Raw genomic sequence first — 16,904 nt, 5'->3', positions numbered from 1 at the left:
CTTGACCCTCCTCCGTTGCCTTCTTCCTTGCTCCTCTCTGTGTGTATCGGCTCTTTCAGCCCCTTAGAGCACCAGAACCAGCTCTTACTTGTGGTTCTTCCTTTTGAGTCGTGTATGTGGCAAGAAATGTCTGCATGATGCTCTCATCCATGCGTCCGCGACATGCAACTACTGCTACCCAAGACCTAAGTAATATTCACAGTTTGTATAAAGATTCCATTTGTTCACACCTAGCTTTAAAATCACTGCCACTGAAAAGATTACAGGAATGCTTTAAATTCCAGTTACTCTTAAGGTCTTTGCATTTTTAAGAGCTTGAAGCTTTTCCTGAGGCTGATAATGCACTATTAGTGTGGTTAGGAATCAAGAATAGCATATGGAAAGTGACTTTCGGTGGCTGAGTGCAGATGTTTGACTTTAGGAAATGATGTTGAGGGAGATCCTGGAAACCCCCCAAGAGACCAATAGGCAATTTAGCAGGTCATTGTATCTCATTGGAGATCATCATTTGTCATGAGCCTTTTGTGAAGGAAAAGACCAATTTACAATCTTATTGTGTAGATTTACTGGATGTATCAGCATGTTTTGAAAGGCTCCTCAGAGCGAACAATTGGGGTGAGAAGTTGTGTACTCTACAATTCCCCCCCTGCAATAAGAGGGACACGGCCCACACTCAACCCATCCTCTTTATCCTTACTGCCCTCCAGAGTGACCAGAGACAAGGAGGGAGGTGTTTACCCACACTCAACCCATCCTCTTTATCCTTACTGCTCTCCAGAGTGACCAGAGACAAGGAGGAAGGATTTACAGTGAGCGAGTGGAAGCGGAGCTGGTGCGGGTCTGTGCGAAGGGGCTGCAGCAGTCCGGCTGCCGGGAGAGCGGTGCTGCTGGCCCGCGGTGCTGCTGGCCCGCGGTGCTGAGCTCTCCAGGCCAGTCGCTGGGACAGACCCCTCCGAGAGAAAGTGCTTGTAGTGCTGCCAGTGGCTGGTGTTTGGGAGACAGGACAGTGCAGAAGTCGGGATAAGAAGGGACGTAGTGCAATGGGAGTGCAGTTGTGCTGGCTGTTCCAGATGGCGTGGATGTGAGACAAACGGAGCGCTGGCTTTGCTTATCGGGGTTGACAGGTTATCTGCTGGTCTCAAGGTTCAAGCTCAGGTGAAACTCTCTAGTAGGTGGCTGCAGAGCCTGGTCCCTTTTGGCTGCTGTGTAACCCCCAAGTTTTTCCCTCTCTCCTCCCATCGCCGTGTTTGCTGGTTTCACGTGTCCGGTCAGTGGTCCGTGCAGCCCCAGCAGCGTTTGCCTTTGCAGCAGCAGGCAGGGTGCTCGTGGCGCCGGCTGTTCCCCTCCCCCAGCCTTGGCCATTATTTATGCAGCGTGATCTAACCCCGCGTGGCTGGGAGCCGACGGTCCAGAGTTCATTTGCAGTTATTACTGTAGCACAGAATCAGTCTGGTTAGAGGTACTAATTTCCAGCACAGAGCATATAGCCTTTGAAAGCATAAACAAACTCCAGGGCTGTTTTACGCAGCTTCATACACAAGCGTTTCAGCTAAACAAGAAGAACCAGCTGGAGCTGAAGCACTGCAAGGAGCTGGGTCAGGAGTCGTCCATATTAAACCGAGTGAGGTCCCTTCCACTGGACCAGGAGCACTGAGCTCCAAACCAGCAGTGGATCCTTCCCTTTCTGGGCTCTGGAGATGTGTTAAGTACAGTTCTTAGCTTTACCTCAGTCTGTGTTTGAACTCCTGAGCTAGGGCATAGCTGAATAAAACATGCAGAACTGCCGTGCTCGGTTGGGGCCGGACTTGGGCCAGACTGGAGCGCGGGGAGCTGTGGCTATTCCGACTTCAATGGCCTGAGCAATTACAGCTGCGTCACAACCCTTCTGGTATGTGGGTGTAGCTACTCTGGAGTTCAGTCATCCCAGCTACCACTAACCGGGCTTGTCATCTGAACTGCGCTGCTTTATGCTCTTATTATCTAGGATACCACTAGAAATCCTCCGCAGACAAGATCACCCCAGGCCCTGCCTTTGAAGACAGGCAGGTTCAGAAGTTGGCGTGGCCTTCTAGAGCAGAGACTAAGGAGGCTGCACTAGGTCGATGACTACACTCAAAATATGAACTTCTAGGACTGGAGTACCATCTTCGGTGTTTGTACAGTGCCAACAGTAATCCGATTGTAACTACAGCCAGCACAGCAGTGCTGAGTTAGCAAGGGTGCTTGGCTGCTAGCAGCACGCTCTCCCTTGGCTGTACTTTGCTGCATGCTAATACAGCGGGATTTTAGATTTGAGGCTGGAAAGACACTTTGTACAGCGCAGTGTCTGTGCTTGGAGATGAGGCGGCTTTATGGTGATTCCCTCTCCTTGCCTCACTCCAGCAGTGACGTGCACGCTGCGCTGGGGCCAGGGCCGGGCGGCTCATGGAAACGGCGGCTGTGAAACTCCCAGGGCAGGTTTATAGGGCAGCCCAGCCTGCGTGGGGCAGGGCTGCGCGGGAGCTGGGCAGGCAGGTTGCGCAGGTTGCAGACGCGGTCCGTGCGAGCAGAGCCCCGCAGGGCCGCCGTGCTCTCAGAGCTGTGCCAACACTCCGTAAAACCAAAGTGGAGCAGAGTTGAGGCTCCATCAAGTACTGGAGTGTTTAAGCTTTGTTTAGCTAGAGTCCATCAGAATAGTCACTAATTGAAGTTCTTTACAGTTAATTAAATTCCTCCTACAAAGCACCACTGCTATTATAAAATCCAAAGTTTCTGACCCAAGATTAACTGCGTCACTTTGGTCCTTGCTATGGTCTTTCCTTTAGAGAGACGCCAGCCTGGATGTCGTGATCTGACCATTTCTGCCCGATTTGGGGAACAGAGGTCACATCCTGCTCGGTGTCCATAGATCCGGCTCCTGCTCTTCCTGTTGCCTCACTCCCTGTTCGTGTCCCTGCAGGACAGCAGGGAGTAGGAAGGAAGGAGAACTACCGCAGTACAAAACCTCGTTCAACACACAGTCAGAGAAGCCAGCGTCTGATCGGCGGCTCTGCGGCGGGCGCAGCCGTGCGCTCACACGCAGCTCACCGCGGTACCTGCAAAGCAAAGTCAGGAAAAACGCAATAAATAGACCCTTTCTGCTTCACACCATTTCCCCACATCTCACATTAAACCCGAACTTCTTCAACTAGTCCTTCATTCTCATTACAACAACACTGACTCCTGGTCCTGCGGTTTCCGAGAGGATTTTCTGCTTGAAATCCACTGCAGGAACGTTCCTCCTGTGTTTTGGGGGATTGGCTGCCCCGACTGCTGTTCCCCCTTGTTCTCAATTGCATACAAGTCAGTTTCTCAGGTTGTGTTACATCTCACGGATCCTAAGCTGTCTACAAACTGCAGAGTGAATACGCTGGGAGTGGGAGTACTTGTGCAGCAGGAAATCGGGAGTGCGTGGAGAGGAGACGACTCTGCAGCCCGGGGTACCGCAGGCACAATTGGAATATCTGGGTTCGTTGGCTGCAGCCTAATTGTGAGCTGTGCTTACTCACCGAGCTGCGGGAGCGTGGGGAGGCTGGGTGCTGAATGAGCACAAACACCAGGGGCTGCAGAGCAGCCGGGGACACCAGCTGGGGGTGCGCGTGGAGCAGGGGGTGCGCGTGGAGCAGGGGGTGCGCGTGGAGCTGGGGGTGCGCGTGGAGCTGGGGGTGCGCGTGGAGCTGGGAGTGCACGTGGAGCCGGGGCTGCACACGAGTGTACTCGGAGAAGGAAAGAGCTGACTGGGACAGCAAACTCTGTGTGATTCCCACTTACTAGTGACATACCAGCCCTAGAGAAGAGACAAACTCACACAAGCCATGGGCAACCTGAAATCTCTGATCCCCTCTGCACGGCAGAACATACCAAAGTTTTTCTCTTTTCCTCTCAAAATCTGCAATCGGGAAGCTTGCTTTATAGGTTCAAAGCATTTTGAACAGGGCGGGTTTCAGCGTATTTTGTTCTTTTTGACAATCCCAAAATGTAATCTCATAGCAGCTTGTTAAAATATTTTGCTGTTTTAAAAGACACTTTCAGATAATGTGGCAAATTGCCACATTCCAGTGAAGCAATTTCCTACAGTTGACATATTTTATTTATTTATTTTTAAAATCTTGTTTTGTCAGCCATCTCCCTCCTCCATTTTCACTGCCAGGAACACAAAAGCCACCCCGCAGCAGCAGTTTTGCCTCATTTTACTGCAGCAGACTTCAAAAGCAGCTCAGCGATGGGATCGCTGGGCATCCTGCCCTTGCAGCTCTCGGACAGCGAGGTCCCCGCAGCCGCTGCCGTGCTCGGTCCCGCGCGTGGATGTGTGCCCTTTGAAATAGGGTTTTGGCAGATGCACTTGAAAACTGACTAACTGATGTAAGAACGTCTGCTGAGTAATGGAAAGGGAAGAAGGGCAGGCAAGTCCTGGAGGTAGTGAGCGATGCTGTGGCTTCCTCTTCTGGGTGACTGTGCTCACTCCTCTCCCTTTCTCCTACAGCTGAAGAACGTGACTGGCGGTGCTGAGGCTGCCGAGCCAGGCGCGGCGTGCGGGGTGTTTGCAGGCAGGCTGTGCACTGCGCTGAGCACCAGACGGCAGGCTGAGGACCGGCCCGGGCAGCCCGGCTGCTCGTACGGAGCTCCCAAATGCCCGTTTCTAACCCGAGCACGAGGCTCTGGTGTCAGCGGCACTGCCAGGGCGACAGACAGCTCCAACAGCACCTAATCCAGCAGCTGGGAAACCAGCGAATCTGGGAAATCAGTCTCAGATAACGTCAGTGTGCTCTGAATCGGGTCGCAGCTGGAATGCAGCACTTTTGGGTTTATGCTGTAAACAATCCAGTTGAATTTATAAATCCCCTGTGCCAAAACACAAAAGAGAAATAAGACTGTGAGAAAGGATGGAGGTAGAAAGTTGTTTGGTGTAAGACATTTTGGATTTAGAAGCTCGATGCTCCTGGTGCTTAGGGAAGCGCTCAGCACGCGATGCTGAGCTGGTGCAGGTTCTGTGTCTGTGAGATCCTCAGAGCGGCTGAGCTTTGGAAAGAGCTCATTTGCTCTGTTTTCAAACCACCACAGCCTGTGCCTGAGCTGGGTCAGAAGGTGTTTCAGCACTGCTGGGTCCCTCCAGCACCCGTGGGCTGCTCTGTGTTCCTGGCCCTGTTCTCAGAGCAGGAATCGCTCCCTGCAGCGTTTGTGTCGCAGCCGGCGGAGCTGGACTGGAACACCACTGGCATTTAGAGTCTGCGTTCTGCAGGTGCCGTGTTGGTTTTCAAAGGCGTCCCATGGAGGTCAGTGTTTCAGTAACGCCCGTCTTAGTGCTGTCCCTTTTGGAAAGATGGAGATGAAGTGCTGTAGATGAAAGGAGTCTGGAAAAACACGAGTGATCTTTGCATAATGACAAAGAGTTGGTTGGCTGCAGTGGAAGATCTCAAGGCTTAAGGAATCAGTTTGTATGCAGCACTCAGAACTGTCAGTTCAGAGGCAGAAAAACACAACAGAGAATCCCTTTGTGTTTCCGCTGCTCCTGAGGAGGGAGCGTTGCCATTACACAGCAGCACACAGCCTTGTTACAATGGGTTCTTATTTTCCCGTCGGCAGCCGTGGTTTCCTGTGGCTCCCGCTGGCCGTGGCCCTGCAGTCCCCCGGTGCAGTCCCCCGGTGCAGTCCCCCGGTGCAGTCCCCCGGTGCAGACCCAGCGCAGCGCCCGCTCGGCCGCGGCTCCAGCGGGCAGGCACGGGAGGAGCTGCAGGACCAGTGCTGTTTGCTGGATGGCCCGTTGCTGCTTGTCAGTCTCTGTGTGTTTGTCCTCATCAACTGTTCCTAGGTCAGCAGCTCTATTTTCCTCTGCTTTCTAAGTAGGCACGACATAGTTTAGGTGAAAGTCTCAGAGTCACAAATTAAAAATGTTCTTTGGTAGGGTGGGAGTCTGGATTCGGGTGTCTCCACTTCCATTTGTACTTGAGCCGATGGCTGAAGCGCCGTGGCTGCTGCGGGCGAGCGTTAGCTGCTCACACAGATCCCCAAAGGGGTTCTTGGAAAAACAAAGTGCGAGCGGTGCGCCACGGCAGCTTTCTCACGCGGCCTGTGGGCAGAGAAACGCGACCCCAGGCCGCGCCGAAATAGATCCGTCCTTTCGGGTGGAAAGCTGATAATCTGGAGCATTTCACAGAATCAGATTCCTTAGCTGAGATTTCCCAGAGTGAGGAGACAAAATGTCTTCAGCTCTAAGACCTGCAACCTGTTCCTACAGAGACTTCAGCTTTTCCCGCACGAGGCGCTTCCCCAGAGCCCAAAGGGCGCGTATGGGGATGTGCAGCTCTGGGACTGCTCAAATAGTCAAGTCAAACGGGCAGAGGATTTGAGTTTGTGTTTTGTTTCCTTCCCTTGGTCTGCTAACAAGTCCAAGTGTGCAGAGAACAAGCTGCCAATCTGCCGCGTTACTCAGGCAGCACCGAGGGACTGCGAGGGGCAGGAGGTGTGTGAATGGATTTTGGCTTATTGAGGCCTCAGAAATAGAAATGTGTAAGATGAAAGGGAGATGGTTGGGAAGGCAAGGGAAGAAGAATGTGAAAAACCCTCTGGGCTTAGGGCCAGCATCCTGGGCAGTATAGTGCTCCCTCAGAGCCCCCAGATCCTTCAGAGCCCCCAGATCCTTCAGAGCCCCGGTTCCCCAGCGTGCCGCGGGTCCCTCAGAGCCCTGGTTCCCCAGCGTGCCGCGGTTCCCCAGCGTGCCGCGGTTCCCCAGCGTGCCATGGTTCCCCGGCGTGCTGTGGTTCCCCAGCGTGCCGCGGGTGCCGGAGCGGGCGGGTGCTGCCCGGCCCTGCGCACAGCTGGCTGCTCCGTACCTGCAGGATGAGGCTTGCAACGAGAGGAAAGGGAAGTGCAAGAGTATGACGGGGACCTAGAATTAGTAATTCCCTTCCTGACCTTGCTGAAGGAAGTGTCTGGCTTTATATTTTCGCTGCAATCTACTTCTTTATTTGTGCTGCAAGTTTACACATGCACAGGTTGTTGGTTTCCGTATTCTCGCCTCCCCCACCATACGATCAAATGTACTTGAGGGTTCTTTTGCAGATGCATGAGAATGATCAGTGCAACCATAAAAACGGTGGAGGAGATTCTCTCTAAGGGCACTTGAAGTTTTGAATTTTACAAAGAGATCCATGAGTTGTAACACAACTCCTGTCCCCAAAACATGACCTGGTGTTTCCTCTCCAGATTATGAAGCTTTGGTAATCTGTGTCACTCGCTGCTTTCTGGCTGCAGTCGTTCTAAAGCCGGCAGGGGACGTGGGGTAGTTGTTTTCTTTATGGGAGGAGAGATAGAATGGATTTGCCAAGACACTGAATAGTTATAGGGAGAAGTGTAGTATTAGTGTTATCATTGGGCTGCATTCATCTCTGTATAACTGGACAGGTAAGTGTTTAGCTGCAGTACTTTGAGAAGCCTGTGTTGTATTAGGATCCGAACGCCTCAGGACTCCTCCTGTTCCCAGCTCTCTCGAGGAGGGTGGAACGCTCTGTGTGTGCCCTGTGTGCTCTGACACACTAGCGACGAGCCCCGAAGCCCACGGGACACGGAACCCTGGGAGCGTGTGTCCTGCGCGGGGCCCCCGGCTGGCCTGCGGTGCTGCGCTGGGACAGGCGGGATCTGAGCTGGGCTTTCTGAACTCTCAGGAAAGGTTTCTTCAGGGCTGCTCTTTGCTCGGGGCAGGGAGATGGAAGGCTCTGATTTCTTGGAGCTCTCCCGGTTTCTTTCAGTGCCATTACGACGCGGGTCAGTGTCTAAGCCAGTGCAGAATTCCTGGAAGGGATCTCAGGAGATCCTTTCTGCTGTCTTGGCAAAGGCGTGAGTAGCTCTGCCTACTCCATTTCTGACAGGTGCTTGTTAACTTATTGTTAAAGACCTTGGTTGAGGGCCAAGGCTGTTGAACCAGGCTTTGTGAAGCCTCGGCTGCTGAGGACCAGGTTCCACACTGACGGTGATGCTCTTCTACATGGTCACTCAGTGTGAGCGAGTTCAGATTTGGCTGCATGTGAACAGATACAGGATCTGGGGACCCCGTGGGAGGAACTGAGCGCGCGAGAACAGGAGGTGTGCTGTGCTCCGGCAGAAGAGCTCTTCACAGCAGAGTGGATGCGTAACCCTGCTAAATGGCACAGGCACTAATGTGAGTGGATGGGAAACCTTGCAGGTCTGTAGGCCAGTTTGGAGTAATGACATCCTTCAGAAGAAAGTGTTGGTGTTCCTGTGCTCCGTATGGAAACGGAGTGCAGCCGACGGGAGCGTGGCAGAGCTCGCGCAGCGAGCTGGGCGCTGCAGAGGCGGCAGAGCGGCGCTGGGCCGTGCGGCGGCAGGGCTGCGCGCGGCACGTGGTGAGCGCGGTTCTCAGCTGGCAGAGCTCCGTCATTCTGTTGGCAGTTGCCTGTCCTCAGGTTAGAAAGGAAGGGGGAGGGCTTTCGGTTTTGGTGTGCAGTGAGTGTGAAAGCTTTGCTATTCAAGCAGAGGACTGTTCCGCCGCTGCGTTAGGCTCGGGTGCCTCCCTGGGATGGAATCCTTGAAGAGAATCATGATGTGGGGCTCAGGGAACCACTTGAGTGCAGTTTCATGCTCCCACTCCTACACTTAGCTGGGGAGGCCTCAACTGAGTGTTTACAGGTCTTGGTCGCTGGGATCATGAAAAAGAAAGGAGGGGAGAGAAAAATGGGTGGTATGTGACCTCCAAGTGACCCAGAAATGATGCTATCTGCATCATCCGACAAAGCAGAAAGAACATACTGTAGTGTTTGGGCAGTGGCTATTGTGTCATCCTCAGGCATGACTGAAGGTTCAAAGGAAAATCCATCCATCTGATGTTCCATCTCGCCTTATCCCTCAGCCTCTCTGTGCTTTCATTTACTAATGTCTATTAAGGCTTTTTTCCCCCCCCAGAGGATATCTTGTCTCTAGACTTTTCTGCTGGCTTGTGCTGGGTCCTGTTTTGCAGTTTGTTTAGCAATGCATTGAGAAACTATTTCCTTTTCTATATAAGCAAACCCAAAAGTCCATGAGTCAGCCCAGACCCAGGCCCTGCAGCAGCAGCAGCGTCTGTGCAGCAGCAGCAGCGTGTCTGTGTCTGTGCAGCAGCAGCAGCGTGTCTGTGTCTGTGCAGCAGCAGCAGCGTGTCTGTGTCTGTGCAGCAGCAGCCGCAGCGTGTCTGTGTCTGTGCAGCAGCAGCAGCGTGTCTGTGTCTGTGCAGCAGCAGCAGCGTGTCTGTGTCTGTGCAGCAGCAGCCGCAGCGTGTCTGTGTCTGTGCAGCAGCAGCCGCAGCGTGTCTGTGCATCCTTGTCATCGTGCTGATTTCCTCTGCTTTTCAGAAGCTCCATCACGGTCATTGCTGCCATGATCTGGTGGTTAGATCAGAGGACTGAAAGTTAGGTCTTTTGTGACCTGTTTTTAGAACTGCTCCTTGACTCTGTGCACATTATTTTTAATCTTTCTTCCTCTTTCTTGTGTCATTCAGAGCAGTGGCACCATTTTGCAAGCTGTCATTTCCAAAGGGGACCGTGCCTGTGGCCCAGCCTGCGTACCCAGAGCTTTGGTTGCACTTGTATAACCAAAGGAGAGCAGGGTAGGAAGCGGCCGAGGAAGGAGGTGCAGTCAGTGTCAGTTCCACACGTTGCAAGTCAGTGTCTGACACGTATGTGGGCTCCTCTTCTCAGATACCATCTCAAACGAATGAATCTGCTTCCAAATATTTCTTCGTAATGTTTAATCTGCTCCTTTGGCCTTGCCGTTATGTGGCTGGTGAAGATACATGTTGAAATATCACCCTTTGGTGGATTCAGCTCTGTTGTTTCTGAGGGCAAAACCATATGGGTGAGAAATTGAGTGACCTCATTTTTTAGGATACAAATAATTCCATGAAATGTTTTTTGCATCTTTTTGTCTCACTTTGCATGGTGCACTTTGCTCCTGTGCAGCTGGTGTGCGTGCCTTGACAAGAGCTGTTTGGATTCTGTGCTGGATTCAAGGCAGCTCTGAAGTTGGTGAGATTATGAGACTCCAGCTGAATTCTGCACCATCCGAGTGTTCTGGTGGAAGCACAGATGGGAAGGATGGTTTTCTGTGTGGTCGAACGAAATGTTCCATGAACAGGTTTGGATGAGTTTTCACTGTGGAATGAACATATGTCATGTTACAAGGGTACAGACCCACTCTCTCCGTTTCACCATGCAGATTTGGTTTTAAACCAGGCGAAAACAGACATTGTTTTCCCTATATCGGAACTGGAAGCGTCCACATTGTTATAAGGCATCTTTATACCTATAGTGTGACAAGCTAGTGCTCTGCACACAGAGGGGAGTGAGGATTTGGTGAGACCTGAGCTGCTGCCGGTGATGCTGTGGTCGGCTGGTACCAGTGCAGACAGCCGGGGCGCAGCGGGTCGGCTGCTGAACGGAGTCCTGTGTCCACGGCTCCCGGCACAGCCGGGACAGGAGCTGTGTCTTGTGATCCTCCGTCCATCTGCCCCGGCTCTGCGCAGGACAGGCCAGGAAAACCTCAGCACTGCTTCTGTGCAATGATTCTTTGGCCTTACTCTTGTCTCCTCTGGCAGGCACTTCGTCCTGCTGCGTTTCGTTGGCTCTTTGTGTGTCGGAGCGCTGCCGAGCGCCTGCACATCACAGGCTCTGCCCAGCTCTCAGCTTCCACCCCTCAGAGCGAGTGGCCTCGCACCCTAGATAGCTTGCTATAAAAATGCAACACTACTTCTTTCCTTTGCATGGGTCAACTCACTCGCACCTTTTCTCTTTCCTTTGCCTGGATCAGTTCAGTTGCATCTTCATTTTTCCTTTTTAACTCAGATGACTTTGAAGAAAGTGCCCTGAAGTACACCCGTTGCTGCTGGTCTCCGGGCGGTTGTTGAGATCTCTATCGGTCTCTCACATGGTTGCAGAGCATGACTTCAGAGGCAGATTGGCAAGTCACATTCTGAACTTTCTGCGTTCTCTTCAGGGCTCAGGTTGCTTAAGGCTTTTTCTTGGTGTGGCTCAGGGTCTGTGTGTATAATGGCACTGGGGAAAATAGACAAGAGTCAGCTAAAGGTGTCAAGTGAATCCACTTTCACTGAATGCCTTAAAACGACTCATCTCACTTTCCCCAGTGTCCCTGCAGATAAACTGTAAGTTTGTCCTGCATTTCAGAAGGTGGCAATGCAGAACCTGCTGCAGGAGGAACCGGTCCCTGCGGATAAGCTGTGAGTTCGGGAGGCCTGTCCCGTGTTTCGGGAGGTCTGTCCCATATTTCGGGAGGTGGTAACGCAGAACCTGCTGCAGCGGGGCCGGGCCGGCCGGGCAGCGTCCGCTCCCGCAGCCGCGGAGCCCCCGGCCCTGGGCTGCGCAGGTTAGCGGGGCAGTTCCTTCCTGATTAATTTCTGTCTGAAGGAAGAGCGATGATTCGCGTTTCTCTTGGCCACATCCAAGAGCTGGGTCATACATTGATCTGATCCTTTGAAAACTTCAGCCACTGGCTTGTTAAACTGCAAGGCGGTAAGTGGTTGTAGGCTGGGAAGTATTGGTGTGAGCTCATATTTATCATCTCTTTGAATGCTGCCAGACTCTGAGATTTCATCTCCTGGGACAGGAGAAATGATTTGCTTTTGAACATGCGCTTGATTTGTTGATTAAATAATGGCAATTGTTTGTTTTGAGTATTGCAAGAAAACCTCTTCTAAACATTGGGAAGTTTCAAGTCATCAGGAGAGTTGTGGGCATTATAAGTTTTGTGAAAATTTGAAAACATGGCATTTGGTTATGAAATGTGAGCCTGAACCAAACTTGGTCTCCAACTCTTGATATTCGGAAGGATCAGTTTATTTGCATCAGTTGCACCAAGTTCTGACCGACTGGGCTTTGGCCAAGTGCAAGAACTGCAATAGGTTTAAGATGTTAGTGACTGCTGGAACGAGAGGCCACTTTCCTAAACACGAATGACACATAATTGACAAGAAGCTGAGAGACAGTTTGCCCCAGATGCATGAAACTTAGTTTCTTTGGCTAGGGACCATAACTAATAACATTCTCTGACAAGTCAGAATGTGATTTCTGATAAATTAGCCAGAGGTCAGGAATATTTGGGCTGCAGTTTGAGTCATGAATTCTTCCAAATCGTGCTTGTGATGTCTCCTTGCTTGCCAGGGACTCTGAATTCTGCACCGGGTGTCCGTGAGCTGGTTCTGCAGACGCCGTTGCTTCCTCGTGCCACATCTGCCGGCGCGCAGCTGGAGGACTGTGCGCGTCTGTCTCTGTTCGCGGGCGTTTGACTGCAGCGGCTGGCTGGAGCCCGTGGGTGGGGTGGACTTGTACCTCGAGACTTGGGTCTCTTTGTACGGGCGGGCTTGTATCTCGAGAGAGCTGCTCTTTACTTCGTATAAATAAATAAAGAACTACAAGCACGGCAGGTTTGTTGTAAATGGATTTTCACATATGCTGCAAAGGGATATTCATTTTAAAAGTGCTCGAAGGAGGAGGTGAATGTGCATCCAGGGCCCTACCTTGCCAGGTGTGCGGGTGTCCCGTGCGCGTGTCCTGTGCACGTGTCGGGTGTCCCGTGCGCATGTCCCGTGTCCCAGCCGTGCTGCCCCGGTCCCTGCCTGCTCCTGTTCTTCCCCGAGCGGCGTTGTGTCTGCCGCGGCTGCGCCGTTTGCCGCGAGGAGGATGTGCCGTTGGGCAGCAGGCACTGAATAGGTTGCTGTTGGCTTTATCTCTCCGTCTCGTTTGTGGTTGGAGACCTGCATGTTGTTTGTGGGTTTTTATGTGCGTCACTGAATCCAGAAGTTTTATTATATTCTCAGAAGAGGGTTTTGCAACAGCTCGGCTATTAAAGCCAAACCATGCAGTTTAGTTAGAAGTCTGGGCAGGAAATAACAGAATGAAATTCATCCTAGGGGAGAAGCGTGGTGCACGTAGGGTGGGAAGAGAATGCAAATACACTATTTATAGGACTAGGGGAAAACAGATTTGGACTCGAAGAGTCAATGTGAAGGAATTATCATGGGAAAACCAGACTGGGCAATCTAAGACGCTCAGATCTGTGCTGTCAGACTGCTTTTCCATGTTTGAGAGTTACATTTGTGTTATATCCCAATGAAGAACCAAGATTTGACACTGAAATCAGTGCTGCAGAGAGCACGTTCCGGCAGCATCCCTTCAGGAGTTTGTGCTGCGGATGAGGCTTGGCGAGTGGAAACGTTTGAACCCGTCCATTGTTAAGCAGTGCCGAGGCGGTCAGGGCGGCGCTGCGGGGAGCGTGGGCAGTGGGGGCAGAGCCGCGCGGTGCACACGGGGACGCGGGTGCTGGCTCGGAGCTGCAGCGGGGCCGCCGGGTCCCACCGAGCGCGGTGCTTTGGTGGGACGTGGAAACGGGAGCTGTGTGGGGAACACGAGAGCAGTGGCTGCACCGCCGGAGCAGCGTGCTGTCCTTGTGACACTGCCCGTTGTAACAGGGTCACGCGGGGCTGTACTTTTTTGGTGTAATTTCTTTTGCTTGTGATTTTTAGTTTATAAATAGATGCTAAGTCCACCTTGCCTTCCACCATGGTTTTCGGAACAGCTTTCCACACTTTTTCTTGCTGCTGTCGGTGCCTGCAGCTCCCTGCTTTAATGCTGGGTCATGTGCTACTTTAAGGCATTTGCATCTAATTAGTGTTACATATAACTAAGCGTGGAGCTCTGGCTTTAGAGAGTGTGCTGCTATCTCCTCCTTCTTCCAGGAAAATAAATCTGGCCTGACGAGAGGTCCTACACTAAACAGGGGACGACGGTCTGAGCCGAGCTGCCCCTCTTCCCCGTGGGCCTGTCCTGCTGGCCGGACCACGTTCCAACCGCTGCGCAGACGGTCCTGCTGCTTTCCCGGGTGCTGGGTTCTGCAGGAACATTGCCCAGGAAGATGACGACAGATCCCATGGCACTTAACGTGTCTTTTCTGGATCCCGCAGGTGAAGCTGATCGACTACATCCACAGGCAGCGGCAGTGCAAGCTGAGCGTGCCCCTGACCGACCGCACCGCAGAGCTCAACAGCTACCCGAGGTTCCACGACTGGCTGGACATCGTCAACGTGAGGAAGGAGGTTGTGCAGGTAAGGGGAGGACGGCACTCCGCACAGACCCGGCCCGACACCGTAACTTCAGCACTTACTTTTAGATAATAATACCGTACTGTACTATAGTCTGGGTCCAGTACTGGCCAAAAAGAGACCAAGAGTTACAATTTTGTGCACTGACATATCCAACAAATGGACAGACGTGTTGAGTTGCTGCAGCCTGGAGTTTTCTTACTTCTAAAAGCATACACGCCACAATTATAAATTAGCGAAGATCCAAAAATAGCCAGTAGCCCTGTGTCCATCTAAACTTAGACTAACAAAAGGGGTCAGAGTTTCGGTGTCTGTCCCAGACTCGCGGAGCCCCACGCCGCACACGGGCCGCACGGCCCAGCAGGCTGCACCCGGTGGCGGGCACGTGCGTTTGGATCTGGATTTCGGCTGGGCGGGAGTCCGTGCTCAGAAACAAGAGAGATTTGTGCATTTTGTACACACCCCTCCCTGCCCCTCGGGCAGCGTCTCTGCTTCAAACCGACCCCAAAGCGCATGGCATCGGTGTCAAAGAATGGAATGAAGAACTGCTGTGGCGGGCCGCGGTGGTCGGCGTCAGCTGTTCACACTTGCAGACCACGGCTCCTGATGCAGCTGGGCAGACTGGGCTGGAATGGGTTGAGGACCAAGTTGTTCCTTTTATTGACTACTATTTATGGTGAACGCGGTGCTGGATGCTGCCGTCAGCCCCGCGGGCTTTGGGTGGCGCAGCTGAAGGTGCAGCAGTGACAGGAGAACAGAAAAGTGGTTGCTGTGGCCAAACTGCCGGGCTCACAACCATTGTTGGTTTCTAAGGTTACTGGAATTGCCTGAGCCTAGAAGAATGTCTTTGTAGCTCTTTTCAAACCCTCGGTGCGGCGGCGCGGGGGCAGGAGGAGGCGGGGGCGCTGCACGTCCAGCGGGCGCAGCAGCAGCGAGCGGGCGCTGCCCCGGGTGGTGTCACCACAGGGGCGGACGAGCTCGGGTTCGGTCTGAGGCAGTAAGAACATACTCCGACAGCTGATTATTTGATTCATGCTCTCTTGCTGCCCTCCCAGTCAGTGACCGGTGTAATGAGCTATATTCCCTCTGTTCTCTGGGACAGAAATATGAGGTGTACAAAGCATTTAAATTCCTCTGTGATTCTGAATGTATGGGTGTTTTTTAGAAGTTCCGCTCCTATGTCACGCAGCTGCGGGCAGCTTCTGCAGCATTTAGAGTAGCTGCACAGGATAGGGTCATTCAAATTGTTTTTGAGTGGGCACGTTGGAACAGGCTGTAATCCGGGGAAATGGAAATAGCTGGGCTAATAAACCTGCTGCTCTGCTCTTGGAGTGACATTTGTGTGTGTGTGTCCTGTTATTTCACTGCTTAGCAAATAGCAGCGCAGCCCCTGTTGATGCTTGTGGCACAGACACCCGCACAGTGCAGGGGACGCGTTGTCTGTTAGAACTGTTACAGGTACCATGGGCTCATTCCTGCTGCTGCTCGGATTTTACACAGCATGCGAACCGCGGTGCAGCTGTACGCTTTCAGGATGGAACTCTCTGACAGAAGGAGCTTTGATAGGTTAGTTATTAGGAAATACATAATGTTTTCCCATAGTGCTCACTGCCTGTGACATGCGGGGCGATTTGGGAGCCCTGGCAGGGATGGTGAGCGGGTCAGACAGTGGCAGCGGGGACGCTCGAGTCCCATCTGGTTCCATGGCTGTCAGACAACATGCGCTGGGGAGTGATGTTCCATCTCCAGGACACTGTTAGCTCACTGTAAACCTGGAACAGCCATACTGGGGTTCCTTCTCAATGCGTCCAAAACATGCTACACAGAAGCAGCAGCCCTGCAGAGTTGTGATGTGTGTTCACGCCGGCACGGGCCGCTCTCCTGGGGCTTGGAGGCTGGTTGGAGAAGGTGCGAAGAGCTGGAGAGCGTTGGGGGCATTTCCAGTGCTGCTGGAGGGAGCACCAAGACTCTGCTAATCTGTGACATAACACCTTTGAAAAACAGCCTAATTGCGAGCAGTTCGTTAGCTGGGTTAGCGGAACAATGCTCTTTTTCTCTCTCTCTTCCCCTCCCCTCTCTCCCCAGTCCTCTCCCAAATAAAGCTGCCACGCAGGGAGGGACAGCAGCTCCAGGCTCCTCGTCAGAAATAGAGCACCGGCTCGAATTTAGAATATCTGCTGACTCCTCTAGTCCGGAGTGGACACTATTTTTGCTCAGTGACTTGCTCTAGACGTTGTGAAGCTTGAAAGCTCTTGCTGTTACAATTGCTGTCTTGTCAGGATCCTTTCTTTCTTTGAAAACCTATATTTAAAACAAGAATAATGACTGCTTGTAAAATCCTTTAGTTCTGGGAGAGATTACAGTAACAACGATGCACTGTTTATGGCGCTGGGCAGCAGCGAAAGCTCCCGCGAGCGTGGACGGGAGCCAGCCGGTGGTGCTGCGCAGCGTGAGGGGGCTGTGGTGCGCGGAGCTGGCGGAGCTGGAGGTAGGTGCTGAGCATGACTGCATTCGGGATCCTGTTTGCTCTCCGCGAACACGCAATTCCGAGGGGTGAGGAAACTTTGAACCCCCACCCCAAGTGGTGCCTTTTCTGTTTCTTTGTTATTGTTCCTCTAATCAGTTGCCAGACAGATTTTGATCCCAGCAGAGGTGGCTAGTGTGGAGCGGGCTCTGCTCTGGAGCTGGGCTGGCGCTGTGCTGGAACTTTCTTTAGAAGTGTTTTTCTAGGAAATGCTGGAGCCCTTGTTGCTGGCACGGAATCCTAGAGATCGATTAGCACTGTGTA

General features: G+C 52.6%; 1 protein-coding gene across 1 annotated transcript in view; it reads left to right on the top strand.

Moving 5' to 3' along the window:
• Window positions 1–16,904, top strand: part of KSR1 (kinase suppressor of ras 1) — a gene marked incomplete at both ends in the record, with an annotated part of 45,297 nt that overhangs the window by 11,180 nt on the left and 17,213 nt on the right. Inside the window, one exon of the mRNA XM_080356991.1 lies at window positions 13,979–14,119. Coding sequence (XP_080213117.1) covers window positions 13,979–14,119 — 141 coding nt within the window. The remainder of the gene's footprint in view (window positions 1–13,978; window positions 14,120–16,904) is intronic.

This window comes from Nesoenas mayeri (genome assembly GCF_963082525.1).
Source record: "Nesoenas mayeri genome assembly, chromosome: 20".
Taxonomy (NCBI): Eukaryota; Metazoa; Chordata; class Aves; order Columbiformes; family Columbidae; genus Nesoenas; species Nesoenas mayeri.
This window is presented reverse-complemented; position numbering and strand designations above follow the sequence as displayed.